This window comes from Aptenodytes patagonicus, chromosome 2 (assembly GCF_965638725.1).
Source record: "Aptenodytes patagonicus chromosome 2, bAptPat1.pri.cur, whole genome shotgun sequence".
In the NCBI taxonomy this organism is placed as follows: Eukaryota; Metazoa; Chordata; class Aves; order Sphenisciformes; family Spheniscidae; genus Aptenodytes; species Aptenodytes patagonicus.
The window spans coordinates 89054759-89073491 of record NC_134950.1 but is presented as its reverse complement, the minus strand read 5'-3'; the positions used below and the strand labels follow the sequence as shown (position 1 = coordinate 89073491).

The 18733-nt window shown below is 37.7% G+C and overlaps 1 protein-coding gene across 10 annotated transcripts in view; it reads left to right on the top strand.

Moving 5' to 3' along the window:
• The window catches only part of CDH10 (cadherin 10), a 112051-nt gene that overhangs the window by 52743 nt on the left and 40575 nt on the right, over nucleotides 1-18733 (top strand). For all 10 annotated transcript variants that reach the window (XM_076330381.1, XM_076330384.1, XM_076330385.1 and 7 more), the window contains one exon: nucleotides 13574-13868. In XM_076330381.1, coding sequence (XP_076186496.1) covers nucleotides 13574-13868 — 295 coding nt within the window. The remainder of the gene's footprint in view (nucleotides 1-13573; nucleotides 13869-18733) is intronic.

Below are 18733 nucleotides of genomic sequence, written 5' to 3'. Positions count from 1 at the left end.
AAATATTTAAGAAATGTTATTTTGGAGTGACTATAATAATCAACAACTATTACTACCTAGGCAATCATGGTTATAAATTATTTAGCTTAGCACTAAATGATAAAAATGGTATTGATATTTTAAATTTTGACAGTGAGAAAAATGGCTAATGCAATTGTGTAAGAGGTGAAGTAAACAGGGAGAAAAAATGAGAGTTCTAGATAAATTTTATATTTTAAAGAGTAGGAATTTAAAGAAACGTCATGAAACAATCCAGTCTGAGGAAAGAAGCAGAAAAGATAGATACGGTAATGCAGTATTCCAGGCCGTGTTACTAAAATTTAGGAAAACTTTTAATAAAGTGGAGGTACTTACAAACTGCTGAATTAGTATGACAAATAGAATATATGAGCTTCAGGAGAGGCTAAACGGGTATAGCCAAATAGCAGATAAATACATCTATGAGGGGACAGAGCCAGGAAAAACACAGAACTTTTGTAAATTAATATTAACTTGCAAAATTTCACAGAACTCTGCACTCCTTTTGTTCTTTACAAATATCTGTCACTTGTTAGAACTACTGTGCAAGAATATGGCCACATTTTTACACAGTGATGCTACTGAGGATGCCAGCTCCACAGAGGATTCCTCAGAGGACTTAGAAATAGCTTTAGCAATCAGCAGGATGTCTTAGGTCATTCAAAAAGGATAATGAGTCTGCTATATAAATAATACAGTTGGACGATAAGGAAACTGATTGCTTAATTATCTCTTTAGTTAGGTCAGGTTACGTGACAGACCATTCTCTATGTGTCAGAAGTGGCATGTTTTCTGGTAAAAGCCAAATAAAATAAATGTAATAGCTAGAGGACTACTGAGTGGTGTGACATTGAAAAGAGCTGCATGGGATTAATCAAGGGTTATCATTTAAGAATAATGGTAGAGATTTCAGTAATACTGTTGTATTTGCTAGGAAGGGATAATGGCGTGCTATAGAAAACAAAGTCATTGAAGGAGCAAGGAATATTATTTCAAGTGCCATGTAAGACTGTGTACCATAAAAGAGAATTAGGATTTTTTCTAGGAATAGTGTAGAATTCTTTTTACTGCCAAAAGAAGAAAGTAGGAGCCAATAGTGCACAAGGCAAGAACTAAAGCTTCATGAAACTGGACCTAATTCTGGAAAAAAGAGAATGCAAAAGCTCCCTGTGGTTCTATAGACAAAACAAAAAGAATAGAGGGATTTGGTATAAATGATAAAGCAGTAATTTATGTCACACTAAGGAGATTTAAAAAAAAACAACCAAACAAAAAAAAACCACAAAGAAAACCCAAACATCAACAGCATAACCTGTATAGTATATTTTATTGGAAATTAGGAAAAGGGAGATAAAGGGATATTAGGTAAAGAGTACTTCTGATGTCTTACAAATGCCAGCAAATGTCATAGAAGCTTTACAGAAATATTGACTGGGCCTATCAGCTGAGTACCAGGGTTCACATAATTTAGAAATAATTTTTCATCAGTGGTGTAGTACCCAGAACACATTTTTGAAAACAGCAATTAATATTGCAAGAGAAAGTAATTAGTATGGAGTACAATTCTTAATTTGTAGCAGTGATGATCAAGATGGACTTTCTGTGTCCAGTAAAAGTAGTTGAGGAATACAGTTCACTGGGGTGATGATACCGTCTTGTATGTATACACACATAACGTGTAATGCTCTGTATGACTCGTGCCAAGATTTATATCCAAATCTGGTTATTTTGGTATCTTACAGTGTGATAGAGGAACAAAATATGCTGCTTTGGTAGGAGAAGTTTTAATTTAAATTTTAATTATAGCTACCTACCCAGACTTAATACAAACACGATTAAATTCAGTTAAATTTCCCTATGTAATTCTAATTCCCTGTGTAATTGAGGTGCCCACAAGGTGTCTACAAGGCACCATTGTGGACAAATATCCCAAACCCTTTCTGGGAACTCAACATGCTGGGATTCCCCTCTTAAGTGCCTGTATATTAATGCATGCAGTATGGGGAATAAATACAATGTGTTAGAGATTTGCATGCAGTTTCAGGGCTGTGATCTTGTTGGGATTATGGAGATGTGGAGGGATGGCTCCCATGATTGGAGTGTTGCAATGAAGGGATACAGGCTCTTTAGGAAGGACAGGAATGGAAGACAAGAAGAGGGAGTTGCCCTTTATGTGAGAGAGCAGCTAGAGTACATGGAGCTCTGCTTGGGGATGGAAGATGGAGAGTTTATGGTTTAAGATTGAAGAGAGGACAGGCAAAGGTGACAATATAGTGAGTGTCTGCTATAGGCCACCTGACCGGGAAGAACAAGCAGAGGACACCCTCTAAAGACAGATAGGAACAGCCTCACATTCACAGGGCCTGGTCCTTACGGGGGATTTCAAACACCCTGATATCTGTTGGAGAAACTACACAGCAGGGCATAAGCAATCCAGGAGGTTCCTGGAGTGCATTGATGATAACTTCTTCCTCCAAGTGACTGAGGAACCAACAAAGAGGGGTGCTCTGCTGGACCTCATACTCACCAAAAAGGAGGGCCTCATTGAGGATGCAAAGGTCAAAGGCAGCCTTGGCTGCAGTGACCATGAGATGGTGGAGTTCAGGATCCTCAGGGGAGGGAGCGGAGTCAAAAGCAGGCTCACAACCCTGGACTTCAGGAGAGCAGACTTTGGCCTCCTCAAAGATCTGCTCAGAAGAGTCCCATAGGATAAGGCCCTAGAGGGAAAAGAAGCCCACAAAAGCTGGTTAATATTTAGGGACCACCTCCTCCAAGCTCAAGAGAGCTCCATCCCAACGAATAAGAAGTCAGGCAAAAATGCCAGGAAGCCTGTGTGGATGAACAAGGACCTCCTGGCCAAACTCAAATACAAAAAGGAAGCTTACAGAAGATGGAAGCAAGGACAGGTAACCTGAGAGGAATACAGAAACATTGTCCAAGCATCCAGGGACAAAGTTAGGAAAGCTAAAGCCCCAGTGGGATTGAATCTGGCCAGGGATGTCAAAAACAAGAAGAAGAGCTTCTATAAGTACATAGGAGACAAAAGAAAGACATGGGGAAACACGGACCCATTGCTCAATGAGACAGAGGACCTGGCTACACAGGACATGGAAAAGATGGAAGTACTGAATGCCTTCTTTGCCTCAGTCTTTACTAGCAAGACCAGCCTTCAGGAATCCCAGGTCCCAGAGACCAGGGGGAAAGGTTGGAGCAAGAAATATGTATCCTTGGTGGAAGAGGATGAGGCCAGGGAATACTTGAGCAAACTGGATTTCCATAAGTCCATAGGCCCTCATGGGATGCACTTACGAGTGCTGAGGGAGCTGGCAGATTCATTGCAAGGCCACTCTCAATAATCTTTGACCGATCACGGAGACGGGGAGAAGTACCCAAAGACTGAAGGAAAGCAAATGTCACCCCCATCTTCAAGAAGGGCAAGAAGGAGGACCTAGGGAACTACAGGCCAGTCAGCCTCACCTCAATTCCTGGGAAGGTGATGGAGCAGCTAATCCTGGAAGCCATTTCCAGGCACATTAAGGATGAAAAAATTATCACGAGTAGGCAGCATGGCTTCACCAAGAGGAAGTCATGCTTGACCAACTTGATAACCTTCTGTGATGAAGTGACTGGCCTGGAAGATGAAGGGAGAGATATCGTCTACCTGGACTTCAGTAAGGCTTTTGACACTGTCTCTCATGAGCTCCTCACAGAGAAGCTATTGATGTATGGGCTGGATGAGTAGACTGTGAGGTGGACTGAAAACTGGCTTAATGGCCAGGTCCAGAGGGTGCTGATCAGCGGTGCAAAGTCTACTTGGAGGCCAGTAACTAGTGGTATATCCCAGGGATCAGTATCGGGTACAGTTCTGTTTAACATCTTCATTAATGATCTGGATGGTGGGGCAGAGTGTACCCTCAGCAAGTTTGCTGATGCCACAAAACTGGGAGGAGTGACTGATATGCCAGAGGGTCGTACTGCCATCCAGAGGGACTTCAACAGGCTGGAGAAATAGGCTGACAGGAACCTCATGAAGTTCAACAAAATGTTGAAATGCAAAGTCCTGCACCTGGAGAGGAACAACCCCAGGCACCAGTCTATGCTGGGGGCTGACCAACTGGAAAGCAGCTTGGTAGAAAAGGACCTGGTGGTTCTGCTGGACGCCAGGTTGAACATGAGCCGGCAATGTGCCCTTGCCACAAAGAAGGCTAATGGTTGCATTAGGCAAAGTATTGCCAGCAGGTCAAGGGAGGTGATCCTTCCCCTCTACTCAGCACTGGTGAGGCCACACCTGGAGTGCTGTGTCCAGTTCTGGGCACGCCAGTGCAAGAGAGACATGAACATACTGGAGAGTCCAGCAAAGGGCCACTAGGATGATGAAGGGACTGGAGCACCTCACATATGAGGAAAGGCTGAGAGAGCTGGAATTCTTTATCCTAGAGAAGAGAAGGCTCATGGGAGATCTTATCAATGTATACAAATACCTGGAGGGAGGGTGCAAAGAGGACGGAGCCGGGCTCTTTTCAGTGGTGCCCAGTGACAGGACAAGAGGCAATGGGCACAAGCTGAAACACAGGAGGTTCCCTCTGAAAATCAGGAAACACTTTCATTCTGTGAGAGTGACTGAGCACTGGCACAGGTTGTGCAGAGAGGTTGTGGAGTCTCCATCCTTGGACATATTCAAAAGCTGTCTAGACATGGTCCTATACAACTGGCTCTAGGTAGCCCTGCTTGAGCAGGGGTGGGTTGGACAAGATGACCTCCAGAGGTCCTTTCCAACCTCAACCGTTCTGTAGTGTAATTCTATATAATGATTTAAACTATAACTTCTTTACTTAATAATTGGTATATAGATAGGATTTTTCTTGAGAATACTATTCTCTAGAATAACGGATTTCATAATTTACTAAAAGGAGAGACAAATTTGGCGGGCAAATAAAAATGTAAGTTGCATTTAAGGGTTTATACATATTCCACCTGTCTTCTCTCACAGATCTACCTTTAATACCTTGACTACCCCTGTAGGGTTATAAGATATCAATACATCTCTCCTGGACTATGCATCTATTACATGAATAGTCCCACTGATCTCACTGGGATATAAAATGAAGCCAGGATTCTTGATTCTTGATTCTTCATCAAGACATCTTCGTCCCTCATTATTTGAAACCTTATAATATTAGATATAGCATCAATTCAGATTAATCAGCAGTTTCCTGAGACATATGAAAAATATGTCTACTCTCTCTCTTTCCCTCTCTTCCCTTCCTTGGGATTAAATTTAACAATAATACTATATTATCATGAATATCACTGTTTTGGAGATTATTAAAATATCCCCTTAATGTTTTTTATTGCTTAATTCTGATATATACCCTCCACCTTAGCTGACATTTTCCACTCCGTGGGTTGATAGGCATTGTCATTCAGTTCTCTATAGTATATTTATTGTTGCCCCTAAGTATACCTCTTCCAAAGATACACATACTTTAGAAAATTCGTGAGGAGAAAATGCACACATAATAAAGGTAGAAAATCTTCACAGCTCTTACCAATTTACATGTTACAGTGTTTTCAGATGAAAGCAAAGACAATCTTGTTTAACGTGTTTTTAAATGGCCTCCAGCAGTAGGCAAAATGAACTAAGCATCTCTACTCTTAATGGTGTTTTGCATTTGTTTAAAAAAAATGCAATGGTTTTTATGTATAGTGAAAATTGTACATTAGGATGTATAAAAACTAATGCTGTTTTAATGGTTATTTTGTCAATAACTAGGCTACTTTAGGAAAACATATATAAACTATAATAAAAAAAGTCTTGTTAACAAAAAAAAAAAATACCTAAAATTGCTTCTGAATTACCTCTTTGTTGTCATTAATGCAGAGAGCATGAGGATTAGTGGTGACTTTTCGTTTAAAAACCCCAAAACTAAATGGACAAAACCCAAAGCTTTCAAATACATAAAAGCTGTTCTGAATTCAGTAAATGAAAGATATGTGTTGTTTTAGCATATTAGATGACCTAGGCCATTCCTTGGTGGAATAGAGAGATTGTTGTGGAAACTACTTAATCCTTTATACAATATTTGGTACAGTTTTTTATTTTAGTCTAGAATCAGCCAAACAACATAAACCATAAACAAATATGTATGTTAAAAAAAAAAAAAGTCTGAGGAAAAGCTTATCAGATATATTTCCATCCTGAGACCAAAAGTTAGTGTACAGAGACTACTCATGGAAGTAGGAATATAGGCTTGTGCCACATCAGTCTAAGAAGGAGTAGGACCAAAGAATGTTTCTTCGTTTAGTCTACTTTTTTAATGAATGGGAACCTGAACAGCAGACGTAGGTCAGGATTTTTGTTTTCCCTTTAACACAAAAATTTCCTTCTGCCTATTCATACCCAGTCATCTACAGGAGATATTAGGCCAAGCTGCCAGAAAGTAACGGCATTTCAGTTTCAGTGATAGTTCTCTACTTTTCTGTCTTCACCTGATGTAAGGACTGTATTTATTACATTAAAATTGGAAGAGAACATGCATATTGGCTCATGCAAGAACTCTTTGGTGTATGAAATTCAATTAGTCTCTAGTTCATGTTAGGTCAATGCTTGTGTGTCTTCTGGAGTGGAAGCTGTAACAGTCTAATGAAGCCAAAACTTTCTTGTTCTAGCTCTCTGAACATCAGCTAAAGACCTTCACTTGAGGAGGGAGTTTGGTTATTGGCACGTTGACACAGTACATCTATATAAGACTCTCTGCTGCTCATATGACATGTCGTAAAAACAGAAGCTGCCTTTCTCAGCTGAAATCCTAGAAAATTTTGTCAGTGACAGGACCATCTACCTTCTCCATATTGTGAATCCTCCCTTTAGAATAAGCTACAATAATGGAGAAAAGATGCAAACCTAATGTTGAAAAAATACCTTTGCTGTATGATTAGTTTGTGGAAATTGAGAATCTTGCAGATGATATCACTTGGTAGTGATGATTGTAGGGAGCTGGGAAAATAATATTTCTAATCCTGTGATAGACATTGCTTCAGCAGGGATTTGTAAAGGAACCCTAAAAATATTATTAATTTTTATTTATCTCTTACCATTTTAAAACATAGCTAGGAATGAACAAAAATCTTGATCAGGAAGGAACTACTGTAATCTTTCTCAATAGAAATGGTAACAATGTTTTTTATCTTTCTTTTGGATAATGAATCAAGTTAAAGTAAACTAATATAATCTGAAAATGCATTACAGACTGGAGTTTTTCATTTCTGTTTGTTGCTTCTTCTCAGCAAGCAAAAGAATTTCAGAGTACTCCTCATCTTTCATTACTTGTTATGCTTCCATTTTAGTTTGCTCTCCCCTTATCTTTCCCAGTCTCACAAAATTTTCTTTTTGAAATGTGCCTTTTTCCTTTCCACCTCTCTCTTCTTTTAAATAACACACAATAGCACAGGACTGGCAAACTGACAATATAACTGAGTGAGAAAATTAAATGTGTGACATGTCTCATTAAAACTTAGTGCAAATCCTTGCATCACCAAAGAGAGTTGCTTTAAATGTTACCTTAAGGATAAATTGAAATAAGTGAATCTCTTTGGTGAGTAAAATCTGGCTCAAAGCCATTACAGTTAAATCTGGCAACTAAGAGAAAGAGCTAGTCTGAAAATCTTTTAGAGTAAGTGCAGCTAATGTTAAACAATTGCATCATTTAATAGTTAAGTTCATGAAGCTTAAAATAAATCTCTCCATTGTGGGAATTCTTTATCAATTATTCTCTGGTGATTTCAGATCAAATCTGCCCACTGTTGTGATTATGTTTAGAGAGACTGTCATTATTATTCTCCAAAGTATCCAGTGAAGGTGCTAATATTGTAATAGGTGCTGCAGAAAACTTAGAGTGAAATTGTGAATGCTTCCACAGGTGTGTTTTGGCATCACGTGGCTAATATGATTACTTAGAAAAGAGCTAACAGGTTACAATTTGCCCTGAAATTTGTCCTCAGAATTAGGAGACACTAAGGACTTATTTGAATAAAATCTAAAAGATAGAGTAATTCAGAAGTGTACTGAGGTCTCATTGTTACTGCAATACTTGGATTAAATTGAAATGTTGGCCAATCATATCCTGGGCTGCATCAAAAGAAACGTGGCCAGCAGGTCGAGGGAGGTGATTCTGCCCCTCTACTCTGCTCTGGGGAGATCCTACTTGGAGTACTGCATCCAGCTCTGGAGCCCTCAGCATAAGAAAGACATGAACCTGTTGGAGTGGGTCCAGAAGAGGGCCATGAAAATGATGAGGGGGATGGAACACCTCTCCTGTGAAGAAAGGCTGAGAGAGTTGGGGTTGTTCAGCCTAGAAAAGAGAAGGCTTCGGGGAGACCTTCTTGCAGCCTATCAGTACTTCAAGGGGGCTTCTAAAAAAGATGGTGGCAAACATTTTAGCAGGGCCTGTTGCGACGGGACAAGGGGGAATGGCTTTAAACTAAAGGGGGGTAGACTTAGGCTAGATATAAGGAAGAAATGTTTTACGCTGAGGGTGGTGAAACACTGGCACAGGTTGCCCCGAGAGGTGGTGGATGCCCCATCCCTGGAAACATGCAAGGTCAGGTTGGAGGGGACTCTGAGCAACCTGATGTAGTTGAAGATGTCCCTGCCCATGGCAGGGGGGTTGGACTAGATGACCTTTAGAGGTCCCTTCCAACCCAAACTATTCTATGATTCTATGATACTGCAGAATAGGTAGAAAAAACTTTTTATAGATTATACAAATAAAAATTACTATTATAAAGTAGGAGAGTAAAAATGTATTTAGTGAGGTAATAATGGAATAGTCTGTCATTCGGTAAAGACTACAAAAATCTGTAAACTATATTGGAAAGTCTCCTATACATCATAGCATATTAAATTAAGATAAAAAAACAACTTGAACTGTATTAATGCGTACAGTAAGAATTCAAACTAAAGGCTGGTTTGTTAATTCCGGTCTCTAGTTATCTGCATACCAATCACTGAAAATTCATAGAGGGACTTCTGAATCTGAAATTCAAATAGAAATAGGTGTGACAAATCTTAAAGTGTTTATCTGGCATTGTCATAAATCATTTCAAATTCCAGAAGTAATTTGTATGATAAAATTGGTCTGACTAACCTAATCTGCTCCCTGTTTTTCACAGTAGCATCTTCTGGCTTTTTGGTGAAAATAGGATTAACACTTTTTATGCTATTAGAAAAAAGTCCACAACCTTTATATTCAGTTTCAGACTTGGGTGGAATTCATAGGGGGAGGGGAAAGAAAACCCACACTCCTGTAATTGGCAGGTTTGATCTGAAGCGTTGAAAGTCAATTAACATAGAATTCCCATGTTGTAATTTTCAAGTAATTTTTAAAGCACAATTATTATGTTGTTCATCTAAAGTCTTATGAAAGATATTTTACAAAGATCTTTTACAGATCTAAAAAGATATTGAGCTGAATTTGATTGTGGCATCTTTTCATTAACTCATTTTATTTATGGTTGCATTTACCTTGAAAAGCAAGGTAATATATATATTAATTACCCCTGATTTTATTGTAATTGAAGAAAAAAGAAATCTATCTTTTAAAACTTGTTTTTCTCTCTGTCTTGGATTGGTAACTCAGTTTCTTTTTTGAGTATTCACATAACACTCCATTTTGTTACCCTTTCTAAATATCAATTATCTTCTGTTTAGCAATACCTTCCTTTTTCATTCATATGAAATCTTTCTCAATTTCAAAGTTTGTTCAATTGGTTTAGATAGATGACCAAATATACAGAATTGTCTTTCACAGTAATTGCAATTACTGTATGATGAAACAGGACTATATAAAATAAAACCAACAGACATTCTGATTTTCGATACAGTGAGAAAAATTATATGTAAAGTACGTATACCACTGACTGCTGAAAAGGGAAGTATTTCTGTGGAAGAACAGCAAGAAAATCACTGAAACAAGAGTTTGCAAAATACCAGTGACAGATATGAAAACAAAACCACATCTTCACAGCTGATCATTTTCTGCAATAAAATTGCTAAATGAAACAGATGTCTCTCCATTTCTCAGCTTGGCTGACATGAATCACAGATGTCCATTAGCCAAAATAATTATAGGAAACACTTTATACTAAAAGTAGCAGAGAAATATTTCACCGAACTTTTTTTAATACTAGAGTAAAATGTCAAAACTTTGCAGTGCTGATTGACACACTGCTCATGCATTTCAGAGCTGGGTAAAGATTCAGTGTTCAAGGTTGTCAAGCACATAGGATGGTCTTTAGCCATCTTGATTCCTCTGATAACATCTGGATTGAATTAAGAGCTAAGAAAATAAAATGAGAGGTATTCTCTTTCTTTGCATATGAATAACACACATTTTCACTCCTTTAATTATGTCTGGAAGTCTTGTTCATTGTATCTATAGCTTTGTGTTTCCTGATCACCTGAGAAGCACTTCTGAAATGTCATTCTGAATTTGAAATTTTTCTACAATAACTGTGGACTGTTATATATATACATAAAATTTCAGTTGGATTACCAATCCAAAGTGAAATTATTAAACTTTTTTAGAAAATGCAAGGTGTTACAGCTTAAAGTGTTCTTCTAAACTATGCAAGTTGGTATTCTTGCATATGTTACTCTGAAGTGCAACTAACAGCTCCCTAAAAGCCTTTATGTGGATGTCTCAAAATCTTATATTCAGCTCCCTTTCCAGTCTTTTGGCTAATATAGGTGGGAAAAACAGCTATAAAGATTGAATTTGGCAGAAGTAAGAGGTTAATGATTTTGTGAGTGGTGTAAAAATATTTTTCACTTCCAAATCAGCTTAGTAAGAATTTTTGACACACACGTAGCTAAAGGAGAAGGAATGAAAAAACATCAACATTGATAATACCTTACATATTAGACAAGTATGTTAAAAGATCTTTACATCCTGAACTGGATCTAAAGATAGTTGTTCGAAAGCTTAATATTTTGTAGTGTAGGGGTTTTCTTAATTTTCTGATTTAGTTCTGTTCACTACACTGTGTTTGTGCTTCTAGTGCCAGACAACATTCTCAGGCACCAGAATGCAGTTATTGGGATTGCTAAATTATTTTACAAGTTCCTGGCATGCTTTTGCTAAATATCACTCTCCAAAACAATTTCCATGCATGATATGTGAGTTAAATTTGGCCAGATACTATTCCTGGGAACTGTTTGAATGGGTTATACTATTCTGGAGATAGCGAATTTATTAGAATGGATTTTGCCAGACTCTACTAATTGATTTCTGAGTTAAAGAACAGGCACTGCAGCCTCATTGACCATCAACTTTTGTAAGAATTTATAATACCAGATCTGACTTTGGAAAGCGTATGGGAAAATTACGATGTGCCCATCTAAAGGTTTCCCCCTCCCCCAGCCTTTCTTGCTCGAACGGGCCTTTATTTTGTATTTCTGGTGCACATGGCTAAGGAAGAGCAGCCTCCTATAACTGCTCTTCATCACTCTGCTGTGAAAATATTGTATCTAGTGGTCATGGACCACCAGTGAGCTCTTAGGACCAAAACGTTTTTGAAGATAAGGTGTTATCCTAGGAAGACCTGGAGAAGAAAACACTTAAAAAGCTTTTGAAGACTAGTTACACTAAATGAAATGGGCCACAGCCTGCAAGATACCATCCAGTCCCCTAAAAATAATGTTACTTAGAAGGGTGAAAGGTCACAACTTTAATGAGCCATCAAGAGAGGAGCATGAGGGATTAAAGTCCACAGTAAAAATTCATTCCCCAAAAGGGGAGTGAGAACTGCTTGAAACCTTCAGTTTGAAGTCAGCAGGAGAAATGGAAGGAAAAGAAAGAATAGGATTTATTTGCAAAAGATTTCTCTTAACATCTACTTTCTTACTCTTTCATGTTTGGTGGGGCTTCCTATTTCTTTATTTATTATACAATGAAATTAAAAAAGTAGTAAGAAAATGTGTATTTTGTAAAGTAAACATACACGTATGTAATGTAAGCAAAGTTTAATTTGTTATTCTTTGATAAATATTCACAGTGTTTCTCAAGGTTTATTTCTGAACTGAAAGAAAATAGGAAAACCTTTATAAAGAAAATCAAAGTTCAGAACAATGATAATTTTCTAAATTTCTACCATAAAGGCTTTGAACCAATTCCACGTGAGCTCCTGTTCCATATATTGGATGTGGGAAACATTCAGTGTTTGAAAATGTTTCATGGCAGAGAAGTTTACTATTTGACTTCACCTTATTCCACCAGTCCACTGTGTATGTTTGGTTTCAGCACAAAAGGCAAGGAAAGCCACTTTCAAAACCCTAGTAGTTGAATATTCTACCTCTGATACTGACTTAAAATGGATGCTATGGAAAACAATACGAGGGCATCATAGACAAAAAAGACTGCATGCCAAGGGGGGATATTTATACTAAGCTACGTGTATAATGTTTTTCATGATCTGAAATGTGAGCTTAAATTAACAAAAATCCTTCACATGACTAAATATGATCTTACTGTAGTTCTAATTGATGTTGTTAATGTGTGTTCAAATAACTATTTTTAGAAAGGAGAAAAATGCACTAGTTCTGTCAAACTTTTTTGAACATTCTGATATTTTTGAGTGTGATTTTTAAAAAGTCTTTGTATTTGCACTTCACTTTTGTAATCAGAGCTTCTACTTGGTTTGATCCTCTGCTGAACCCAAAAATTAAAAAAGTATACATTTCATGGTGAAAATAGATCTGAATGTCAGATTCTTTCAGTTAGTCATGAAATCAATGAGATTGGAAGGAACTTTCCAACAAGGTGATGAGAGAAATTATGGTAAGTGTATCCAAAAGATCAAATGAGCCAACCACATTGTACTGAACAAAACAACATAATTAAATAATTTTTTTTGATGCGGATGTACTGAAGTCAGTCAGTACTACAGGTCATTAATAGATGAAGTTAAGCTTTATATTACTTGCATAATGGGTATTAAATCAGTACTGAATGCTTAATAAATTTGTTTCTTTCCTTTAGGCTATTTACATTAGTTGATGGAGTGAAAATAATAATGACTTAAAATTAAATGTTCTCCAATTTAGGAGAAATGTAAATAATATGAAATAAAATTTAAAAAAAAATTAGTATGACATGAAACCAGTTGTTCTATTTTCCTTAATTGTCATGTATTCTGCCATGTTCTTTATCTTCTGAGCAAATTTACAACTAGCACAGCAGGTTCTGAATTTTTAATAGGATCTCTTCAAGGAAGGAAAAGGTCAGTATTAACATAAAAATCTTCTTTAAGAATTGTGGTGCAAAGGTTTCTTAGCAGAGAACAGGTGTTGCTGCAAAACTAAAATCTGCCACAACAGTCAAGTTAAAAGATTCTTGGAGCTGTTAGGAAACAAATGCCTCAGAATGACACCATCACTGCAAGTCAATGGTGGCTGACAATTACTTTGTTTTGTTAGTATTAATCATGTTTGTTGCACACCGAATGATTTAATATAAAATAAATAAAATAAAATACTCTCTTTTTTCTTCCTTTTCAGCTTCATTCTGACCAGGACAAGGGAGATGGATCCCTCAAATACATTTTGTCAGGAGATGGGGCTGGTACTCTTTTTATAATTGATGAGAAAACAGGTGACATTCATGCTACTCGGAGAATTGACAGGGAAGAGAAAGCCTTTTACACCCTGCGTGCCCAAGCTATTAATAGAAGAACTCTGAGACCAGTGGAACCTGAATCTGAGTTTGTCATCAAAATCCATGACATCAATGACAATGAACCAACATTTCCAGAAGAAATTTACACTGCTAGCGTTCCTGAAATGTCAGTAGTGGGTGAGTGCTTTAAGCTGAGGCACAAATGCCTGCTCTATGTTACTTGATGAATAATTTCCCCATCCTCTGAAAAGTCAGTCATGTTCAGAATTCTACCTCACAGGTTAAGTATTTTTCATTTTGTTTTTTTTGTTCAAGTATTGGAATTGCAACCAGAAACAGATTTTTTGTGATTTGAGATCTATTTCGACTTAGAATATTCAAATAATTAATTTACAGCAATTTAGAATATAAATAGAAAGTAGTTAATGGTGAATGACCCTCTCCCTTAAGAACTGTTATAATAAGATCACTAAATTAGCCTGTTGAAAGCTCAATGAATTTTTCCTTTCATTCTCACTGGAGATCCCCAGTAGTGATAAGCACTGAATGGAGAGCTGTCGCTACTTTCACTCTTTCTGTGGCTGAGGAGAGTTACACGTTTACTCGTGCTGTTGATGCACTGCATGAAGGTAGACACCCTCTTTATTCTCTTTACTTTCAGGTTTTTAATGTATGCACAAATCCTCTTGTGCTTTCAGTTCCTCCCTTAACTCACTCATGAATGGCAGCTTCAAGAATCTTAAACAGTTGTTTGAGTTAAACTTTTTTCTGTTTGCAATGTATTTTCAGTTCCCATCTTAACTATAAAGTTGTGGCCTGGATCATGCCAGCTGGTAACATTCATAAACAATAGCAGTTTGGAATATGAGCTATTGTTAATTAGTGCATACAATCCTTTAGGAAGAATTTTGAAAAGCTTAAAAATATATAGAGTCTCTTTTTAAAAATTAATAATCACTTATTCATTGTATAACTGTAGATATAATACTAATTTCTAAATATTCAGAAAACACACAATAACTTCAATACCTCTTCTGGCTATTATTTAATATAGCCAGCTATTTTAATTACTACCACTGCCTGAACTAGATCAAACAGTGTTTTGAGATGTTTTGTATATACAGGTATTAAAGTTTTAGTACTTACTTTCCTTGGCTTTGGAAAATGTTAAAAGAGCAAGAAAATATACAATTATTGAAAGAGAATGGCCTCAGCAAAACTGTGCAGCAATGTGTGGAAGCATAATACTAATAATTTTCTATTCTTAATAAGATATTTTGATCTGCTTTTAGTTTGTGATTGAATCATTTTTAAAAGTTCCAACATTCAGCAAGCAGGTTTTAGTATGAAAGGAAAAAAAAAAAAAAAAAAGAAAGAGGAAGAAATCTGTCAGATGATTGCATAGGGCTGTACTGGAATCCCATCAAACTAAGTCCACATAAAGAGGAGACTGAAAAGTCTTCTTTCTTTACTGTTCCAAAATAGAACAAAATGTAATACTGATCTAGTAATTTACTGATCAGTTCTCTAGAATCATGCATTTCAGTAAATGTATATAGTTTTAGGCAGAGCATCTTGAAAGGGCATTGCTGCATTTTCTGGAGGCATATGGCAAGATTACAGTAGGGTTGAAAAAAGACATCTTAAAGCTTCTACTTTATTTCTCATGCTCTTTCTATAAATTCCAGAAGACATTGCTTAAAATATTATTGGAAAGATTTTATGAAAATGATTCAGTGTTTTCATTAAATATTATGCTATTATATAACATTCAGTCATAATCTATTGATCCCTAATTTTGTCACTCTCAATTACATAAAGATCATATTTTTCTTAAGTGTTCTCAAACATCCAAGACATTATTTCAATGATTCTAAAATATTCAGGATGTGAGGTTCCCGTGTATCTGTACGTCCACATAGATCATACAAATTTTGAAAGTGCAAATTTTGCCACACTGCAACAAAATAAAAACAAGATAAGAAAAAGAGATAAGATGATAAGAAAAATATCCAAAAAACTACACTGATGGGTAAAAAACCCAAAAAAGCTTGGAAGTATTTAGAGTATTAACCCTGTATCTTGCACAAATAGTTGTGCTGAAATGAATAGATTTTATTCTGTCAATAAAATAAAATAATTTAGAGAATTGTAACTAGGTTAAAATCTATCATGTTTCTGGATTTTATAAATGTGGTCATTCAGCTGCTAGACTACTGACTACCTGATAGGTAGAATTTGCTTTTAGCTTTATGGCTTTTAGCTTTATCACTGATCCCTAGAGGCATATGTTCATCTGTGGTCCATGAGTGGATGACGTGATTTTATAAGGTATTCCTCAAAGTTGATTCATTTCTTCATAATATTAATTTAATTTTCCACCTTAAACAAATCTACTCTGCAATCTGAAGACTAAAGGCTGAATGGAGAAAGGGAGAAATGTTCTAAAACAACAAGCTGTATAAAACTTTTGAGACAAATAGAATTAATTAGATATTTTAAAGTCAATATGTTAAAAAGTCTTCATATATTTGTATAATTAAATATCACATAATTGATTACAAAATATTTTTAAATCAGTATTTTTTTTCAGACATCATACAATTCAAGCATTTTTAGTACAGAAACTTACATGAGAAATTCATGAAAAAAAGAAACATAAAAAAATATTTTTGTTATGACAACAGCACCACCCATCAAAAGGAAAATAGGAAGAAGTTCCTGCATTGCTCTATTTTGCTCTCTCCAGATTTTTTTTTTTTTTTCTGAGTTATAGTATTGTGAGTAGCCCATTACTTGCCCAGTACTGTTGGCCATGGGCTAAGAAAGTGTCAGACTTGTTGATGTAAGAAATGCAGAGAGAAATTGCAGTCTTGGATGTAATTGTATTGTTGCATTGAATTTGTCTCCTTCTGTGGTACTCACCTCTGTGAGCATATAGAAACATATATCCTTCCTATACGTGTCTGAAAACAGTAAGCAGAGTTTAGGATATGAATATTGTCATAGGCATAAGTACCAGAAAGAGAAATTAAAAAGCCAAATTACTGTAGCTTTTACCTGGGCAAGTAGATAGGAGTTATATTGTTCTGTAAAAAGTACTATGCTATCAGGATTGTAATATTTTCACTATCTAGTCCAGCATTGTCAACATAGTATGGCATTGCACTATACTGGGAGTCTGAGAGAGAGATAGGCTACTGGAACTGCAGCCTACCTTCCCTGGGACAGACCTGTCAGGCAGAGGATTCCCTATCCTCTCTCCACCAGGCGGAATGCGGTGACTTAAGGGATAGGGGACAATGGTGACAAGTTTCTGCCCAGTGCAGCAGGTGTGTCTCCTCTGTGACTATCCCACCTTCCCAGGTGCCCTTGCATAATAGGTACGAGTGGAACTAAATAACGAGGATGATGGTTCATCTAGATTGGAGGTGTCGCCGAGGTTAAGCCGGCCTGAGCCCTGTGTCAAAACCACTCCCATAAGGAAAAAAAAGACGGGTCATTTTCATAGGAGACTCTCTTCTGAGGGGAACAGAAGGCCCAATATGCAGACCGGACCCACTTCTGAGGGAAGTCTGCTGCCTCCCTGGAGCCCGGGTTAAAGATGTAACGAGAAAACTTCCTACCATGGTACAACCCTCGGGTTATTACCCATTATTGATTTTTCAGGTAGGCAGCAATGAAGTTGCAGCAAGAAGTCTGAGGGCAATCAAGAGAGACTTCTGGGCCTTGGGACAACTGGTTAAGGGACCAGGAGCACAGGTAGTGTTCTCCTCTCTCCATCCAGTTGAAGGGAATGATGAGGGAAGAAACAGGAAGAGCCAGTTGATCCATACCTGGCTCCATGGCTGGTGTCACCGGTAGAACTTTGGGTTTTTTGATCACAGGTTGGTCTACAAGACATCAGGCCTGCTAGTGACAGACAGGGCACACCTATCTCAAAGGGGGAAAAGGATCTTTGTGAAAGAGTTAACAGGGCTCATCAAAAGAGCTTTAAACTAGGTTTGAAAGAGGAAAGGGATAAAACCAGGCTCATTAGAGATAAGCCTGGGGGTGGCACGCCAGTGTTTGAGGGATGGTGTAATAGCAAGGTCCTTCAGTCTGCTCCATGATGTGCTGAGTACACTGCAGCACATTTGAAATGTCTTTATACTAATGTTTGCAGCATGAAAAATAAACAAGAGGAGCTAGAATCTTTGGCCCAGTCCCAGTGCTACGACATCATTGGCATAACTGAAACCTGGTGGGATGAGTCCTGTGACTGGTGAGCCGTGATGGACGGTTGTAGGCTCTTCAGGAGGGACAGGCAGGGCAGGGAGGCGGCGGAAGTGGTGCTGTATGTAAGGGAGGGGTTGGATTGTATGGTGCTTACAGTTGGTGATGACATGGTTGAGAGCCTCTGGGTAAGGAGGAAAGGGAAAGCAAATAAAGCGGATGTTGTTGTGGCAGTCTACTATAGACCACCCAGCCTTTAAGACAACACCGATGAATTATTCTGTAAGGAATTAAGGGATATCTCTAGAACAACTGCCCTTGCCCTTATGGGTGATTTTCACTTCCCAGACGTCAACTGGGAATATCATACAGCAGACACAAAGAGGTCCAGGAAATTTCTGAAGCACATTGAAGATAACTTCTTGGTGCAGGTGGTAAGGGAGCCAACTAGGAAAGGCGCCTGCCTAGATTTGTTGTTTGTAAACAGAGGGGGACTTGTGGGTGAAGAGGTGATCGGTGGCTGTCTTGGTCACAGTGACCAGGAAGTAGTTGAGTTTCAGATCATTGGAGATAGGAGAAAAGCTGCCAGCAAAACTTCGACTCTGGATATGGGGAGAGCAGACTTCGGGCAGCTGAAGGAGCTAGTCAGTAAGGTCCCCTGGGAATCTGCTTTTGAAGGTATTGGGGTTCATAAATACTAGTCACTTTTTAAGAGCCATCTCTTAAGAGCGCAGGAGCAGGCACTTCCAAAGTGTCGGAAGTCAAGCAAGTGGGACAGAAGGCCGGCTTGGATGAGCAGGGATCTTCTTCTAGAACTTAGGTGGAAA